This window comes from Dipodomys ordii, unplaced genomic scaffold (genome assembly GCF_000151885.1).
Source record: "Dipodomys ordii isolate 6190 unplaced genomic scaffold, Dord_2.0 Scaffold101, whole genome shotgun sequence".
NCBI lineage: Eukaryota > Metazoa > Chordata > Mammalia > Rodentia > Heteromyidae > Dipodomys > Dipodomys ordii.
Window position 1 is genome coordinate 4005149 of NW_012267317.1, and position 6127 is coordinate 4011275.

Sequence of the window (6127 nt, forward strand, 5' to 3'; positions counted from 1 at the left end):
CCCCCAGCCCCAAGGTCAGGATTTTTTGTGCAAGTACTAGGGCTTGAATTCAGGGCCTGAGCACTGTCCCTAGGCTTTTTGTGCTCAAGACTACCACTTGAGCCACAGCTCCACCTGAGGGGTGTGTGTGTGTGTGTGTGTGTGTGTGTGTGTGTGTGCATGCACACATGTGTTACATTGGAGATAAGATTCTCATGAACTTTCCTTCCCTGGGGCTGGCTTCAAACCTCAGTCCTCAGATCTGAGCCTCCTGAGTAGCTAGGATGACAGGCGTGCACCACCAGCTTCCAGCAGCAATTGTGTTTTGTATACTGGTTTTGTATCCTGTTACCTTGCTGAACTTGATTTCTTAGGATGCACCATGCACTAGAGCAGGTCATCTTTTTTTTTTTCTCCTAATCTAGATACTAAAGTTTTTTTTCTTGTCTAAATGTCCTGGATAGAAAGACCCTCTAGTATAGTTTGAATAGATGGGATGAGGACACACGTCTTCCCCTGCGTCAGGGAGTGGAGCCTGCACACAGGCAGGAAATGGCCTGTAGAATGTTGAGAAGAGCACAAGAGGCAGGCAGCCAAGCCGGGAACTGTCACCAAGCACTACCAGCAGAGGCCAAGATGGCGGCGGGCAGGGGAGAGGCGATGTCCCTTACCCACTCTTCAGATGTGGGGGCTGCGTTTTGATGATTTCCCTTCCTGCTGCAGTGGGCCACAGGAAGAACAGAGGGGCCCTGATCTCACTGGCCCACAGGCGCCATCTGGTATACCCAGGAACTCCTGTAAGCGGAACTAGGTAACCAGGTGGCCGTGGCAGTTAGGGCTGAAGCGCTGTCAAGGTGCTAGGTGAACCTTGAAAGGGGTAGAATGCAAGCTTTCTCACCGGGAGATGAGGGTTTGGGAGAAGTGTAGGGCAACAGCCTCCCCTTCCCCCCTGCAGGGTCCAGTTTCTTGCCCAGTTAACAGCAAGTGGCCTTAGTCTTCTGAGCCATGCATGGGTGGCAGTGAGTGCACTCGGGGCCCCACCAGCAGAGCGCCGGCGTCAGGGACATTTCAGGGGGCACTCGATGGTCTTCCACGACGGGTTTTCCTGGTTCTCCAGCGTCAGCAGCTCTGCTCAGTTCATCACATCAGAGCCTCATCACCAGAGGCCGAGAGGTCGGTGACTATAGCCAAGGGCCTGGAGAGCAACAGCAGCAGACACTCAAAGAGGGAAGAATGTGGAGTCTGAGGCCCACTGGTGACAAAGAAGCAAAACCACACTACTCAGGAAGTGAAGGGTCTTTTAAATACAGATGGAGCCTGCGGCCAAATTCGATGCTCTCCCATCTGTGTGTGTGGCCACGCCCTTCCCTGGCCCCCCCAGAAGCAGCATGGCAGGCAGGGCTGGGAGTGGAAGGGTTTATTGTCTGCCTTGTGGGCGGGGATGGGGGACAGGGCGGGGAGTGGGGAGGGTCTCTGGCCTTCTGACGGGATCGGGGCCCACCCCCCTCAAACAGGCTTGTAGGTCCCATTGTAGCTGAAATTGGGAGGCGCCAGGCAGTCCTTGTCCTCAGAGAGCCATCGCTGGACGAAGTTGGGGCCCTTGTCTCGGGGCCACACGATCACAGTGTCTCTGGATGCTAAGGAGGGGTCCTCTGGGAAGAAGTTGAAAGGCCGGAGCAAGAAGCCCACGCTGTTCCCGGGTGTGGCTGTGTTGGGAATGTCCTCCGAGTGGGGGATGTGCAGGAAGCCCAGCGTCACCCAGGCCACCAAATCCTGTGGGAGGAGGCTGGCGTGAGTGGGCGGGGCGGTGACTGTGGGGGGCGGAGTTTCAGCCTTGCAATTCCCCTCAGCCCCATTTTAAAGAGGTGCTCAGGTCTGCCGCGAGCTCTGAGCTTCCCTCCACGCTGCCAGCCACACTGGACCAGCATGGGTCCAGGCGGAGGCTGGTTAGAATTCTGCTGGAGAAGAGGGTAGGGGCAGGGACCAGGCAGTACCTCATTTTCAATGCTCTCATTGTTCCGAAGAAACTCCTCGAAGACCACAGGGGGATGCCAGGGGTCGTTCTGATTGTAGATACTGCTGCTGCTCTGCTCAGAATCCTGGTGCTTGGTCACTGCCAGGGGGTACCTGCCGGGCCGGGGAGAAGCCGGGTTGCTCTGGGGGAAGGGTGGTCCCAGATGGATGATGGGGGCATCCCCTGAACGAGCGGATATCCCCCGGGAGGCTGCAAGGCCCATAGGTAACCCAGGACCCCAAGCCCCGTGAACAGCCTCTACATCCCCTTCACATGTGTGGAGCCAGAGCCCGGTGGACAGAAGGACAGACAGACATAGACACCGGGGATGCCCCGCCCTGTCCAGCCTCCTCCGTTCTCCTCACCTGGCCCAGGTGATGGCCTGTTCTTCCCGCCAGCCCAGAGGCAGCACCTGCTCCGCCATGGAGTGGATCTGCAGGCGGTAGCTGCGTGTGTGGCCCCAGGGGTTCTTCTGGGGGCTGGTGAAGAGTAGGTACTTGGGCAGAGCCTGATCGTAGTGGAAGGCGGCCTGGCGCTCGTGGAGGTGCCGCTTCTGCTTGAGGAACGGCTGCACCAGCTGCTGTCTCGGGCTCCAGGGGTTGGTGATATTTTCCAGCTTCATTTGTAGCGTCTGGAAGCTGTTCTTGGTGCCTGGAGGCAGGCAGGCAGGGAAAAGGAGGGTGAAAAACATCACACTGGAAGCTGAAGGAACCGAAACCTCCTCCCACTCTGTGGGATCTCCCTTCTCGAACACACCACAGCCGACTGCCAGCAAGAAGCCTGTGCAGGGAGCAGCACGGGGCTGGCCGTGGGAAGCATTAAGAGTACCAAAGCCAGAGGCGCTAGAAGACAGCTCATGGTGTCAGGGCACCTGAGGTGATTCAATGTGATGCTTGGTGGCTCTTTCAAGAGCTGGGCCCAAGTCTGTTGGCTGGGTTGTGGGTGTTTTATGGGTTTGTGTGTGTGTGTGTGTTTTGGTGTCAGCACTGGGGCTTGAACTCAGGGCTCTATACTCTGACTTGGCTTTTTCACTTACAGCTGATGCCCTACCACTTGAGCCACACCTCCACTTCAGACTTTTACTTGTTAATTGGATATAAGAGTTTCACAGACTTTTCAGCCCGGTCTGCCTGTGAATCCTCAGATCTCAGCCTCCTGAGCAGCTGGGATCACAGGTGCAAGCCACTGGTGTCTGGCTCATTTGCTGTGTTTTTAGTGTTACAGAAAGGGCAGCCCATCATTCTCCATGCATCAGATCCTATGTGTTCTGGGCCAGAGGGAGAGCGGGGCTGGCTGGTGGAAGCTGATCATCGGGTCCTGGTGGGTGTGCTTTGCTTTGGGATTTGATGTTGGATATTACACCATGCCATTCTTCTCTAACACCAGAGGCCCTGTATGCCACCTCAGAGTGCTAGCCAGTGACATTTCCCTAATCCCACGCCAGGTACACCTTTCTACTTAGTCCCAAGACAAGGATAGTAGTATCCTGGGAAATTATTGGGCGTTATTTACTTTCAGCACTGTGTGTGTTTGTGTGTGTGCACACACGCACATACACTGGCATGCAGGTACTCGGGCTTGAACTCAAGGCCTTGTGCTTTCACTTGGATTTTTTTTTCTCAAGTCTGGTGCTCTACCACTTGAGCCACACCTCCAGTTTGGGCTTTTTGTTAGGCAATTTGAGATAAAAGTCTCACAGACTTGGCTGCCCTTCTGAGTAGCTAGGATCATAGAGCCACTGGCACTTGGCTATTTCCAGTATTTTTTTTTAGGGCTACATTAAATCTTTAGTTTAGTGTTTTGCAGGAGCAGGCTGAGCAAACACTCCTGCTGTTGTGGCCCAAGCTCTAACGCCGTCCCCTGCGGAGTGTAAGTTATCGCTTGGGTGGGATGGCTGACCCAGCAGACCGCTGTTCTTACCGGCCACGTCCAGGTCGACTCGGTAATGCACCAAGTGGGTGTGTATGTTGCCCAGCAGGTGGGTGTGCAGGCGAGACCCATAGCGCAGCCCTTCGGGGGTGTAGAAGGTGGCGTGGACATAGCCAGTGGCGTGCATCTTGGCCTCCATCACCCCGTTGGGGTGGAAGATGAAGTCCCAGATGTAGTCATAGTTGTAGACTGTGGAGGTGGTTCGCAGCACCAGTACTTGGCCCGTCAGGCCTGCGTAGAAGGTGAAGCCACCTCTAAAGTTGGAATCGAAGTGCCGCCGGAGGGGCACCCCTGTGGGCATCTCAAAGAGACAGAGGGCCCTGGGGTAGCGGACGGGGTCATTAGTATCGTAGTAGTGGAAGGCGTCCAGGAAGGTGGCAGTGTCCGGACAGTCGATGCCGGGGGCCAGCTCGTGGGTGACGGTGCCCATGCCCCAGCCCGCGTCGATGTACTTGGTCTGCATGCCTGCGGGTGTGTGGCCGCCGTACAACGCCACGGCCTCTTGCACGCTCACCTCGTAGGCCACGCGCTCCCCGCCGAAGTGAACGTTCAGGATCTGTAGCCCCGAAGAGGAACGCAGGCGGAAGGCGAAGCTCCAGCCCATGTACAGGACGGCATTGCCTTCTAGCAGGTAGCGGGGCGTGTGCGGCTGGACCAGGCGTGGGCCAGCCGTGCGGGTGGGGCTGGGAAAGTCCCCGCGGGGTGTGTAGGAGGAGAACAGGGGGAGCTCCTCTGCACTCTCGGCTGTTTGGCCCTGGGGCACCGGGTCCTCAAGGACCACCTTGTCCACCTCTCCACTGTCATACTTCTGCGCCAGTTCCATCGGGCTCTGGTAGAACTTCCCATTGTACCAGAGCTGCTCCACCGTCCAGTGCTCGGGGTTCAGGCTCCCGTGATCCACCAGGAGCTCTAGCCCTGTAGGGTGCAAGAAGTAGCCTTCTACAAAGCGTTGAAAGATGAGCCAGCTGCGGCGCTGGCCGGACGCCAGGCCCCGGGGGGCCACGTCGGTGAAGGTCAGGCAGCGGTCACTGCATTTATGGAAGGAGAAGCCTGTGGTGTCCAGGAAGAATTGGTGCAGGGGCCTGGTGGCCTCCTCCACCATGGCATAGAGGAGGTCGTACTCCACAGTGGTGATGGGTCTGGACTCCCAGGACGGCTGGTGTCCTGGCCGAGGGGGCAGCATCCTCATGGAGCAGGGCTCTGGCAGGGGTCCCACGGCAAACTCAGTGATATTGGGGTGCTCCTGGTCTCCAAAGAAGATGACCACACGAGCTTCCCGGGCAGGCTGCCTTTTGCCCTTATCCAGAAATTTCAGCACGCGCTTCTTCTTGGGGAGCAGCATCTCTATGAGAAACACCGAGTTCTTGGCCATGGTTGGCACCGTGGAAGGCTGCAGCCGCAGCTCCTTCCTGGACCTCAGGAAGCTGTGCACAGCCTTCAGCTCCTGGGCGCTCAGGTCCGCGAACACACCAGCCTTGCCTTCCAGCATCCAGAGGGGACGCTCTGCCACCGCCATCTGCAGCACCAGGAGGGCAGCGGCCACCCAGCCCAGGGCCAGGCTCTCCTGACCCATCACTCTGGAAGACAGGAGAGGTACTTAATGGCTTGCAAGACCAGCACCTTGGAGTACTCTGTCCCTTAGCCTTGTGGAAACAAAGAACTGGGTTTAGGGGGAGCCACACATGGTTTGCGGTGCTGTCTGCACCCTGGTCTGTGCATCTGTTCTCTTGCTTGCCTGTAAACCTCTTACAGTTGCAGGTGTGGACTTCCTTAGCTAGAAACACTCCCTTGTCTAGTTCTTTTATGGACATGAGCTCAGCAGGACAACCCATCCCTCAGCAGGGACGCTGTGAGTTATGGGAGCCCCAGGTTCTGCCCTCTGAAGGCTGCAGAGTGACTGCGCCTGTGAAGTACAATTGTATGGATAGCAAAACTGCACTTTGTGTGTGTATGTGTATGTGCATATGTGTGCCCATGGTGGAGCTTGAACTCAGCGCTTAGGTGCTGTCCCTGAGCCCTTGTGCTCAAGGGTAGCTAGTGCTTTACCACTTGAGCCACAGTTCCACTTCCAGGTGTTTGGTGATTAATTGAAGATGAGAATCTCATGCACTTGCTTGGCCAGGCTAAATTTGAACCTTGATCCTCAGATCTCAGTCTCCTAAGTAGCTAGGTTTATTTTCCAGGTGTGATCCACTGGTTCTTGGC

At 56.6% G+C, this 6127-nt stretch overlaps 1 protein-coding gene across 1 annotated transcript; it reads right to left on the reverse strand.

Moving 5' to 3' along the window:
• Positions 1–1485: 1485 nt before the first annotated feature.
• Positions 1486–5495, reverse strand: Aoc1 (amine oxidase, copper containing 1). Its single transcript, XM_013027229.1, has 4 exons — positions 3914–5495; positions 2359–2644; positions 1974–2106; positions 1486–1752 (listed from the first exon to the last, which is right to left on the reverse strand). Exons 1-4 carry the CDS (start codon positions 5493–5495, stop codon positions 1486–1488), a joined length of 2268 nt encoding a protein of 755 aa, XP_012882683.1.
• Positions 5496–6127: the final 632 nt, after the last annotated feature.

Coding starts and splice junctions, on each gene's coding strand:
- Aoc1 (XM_013027229.1), bottom strand. CDS start 5,495: ATGGGTCAGGAGAGCCTGGCCCTGGGCTGGGTGGCCGCTGCCCTCCTG. Junction 2,645..3,913: donor AGTCGACCTGGACGTGGCCG/GTAAGAACAGCG, acceptor GCCTGCCTCCAG/GCACCAAGAACAGCTTCCAG. Junction 1,753..1,973: donor ATGAGAGCATTGAAAATGAG/GTACTGCCTGGT, acceptor CTCCTCCCACAG/GATTTGGTGGCCTGGGTGAC.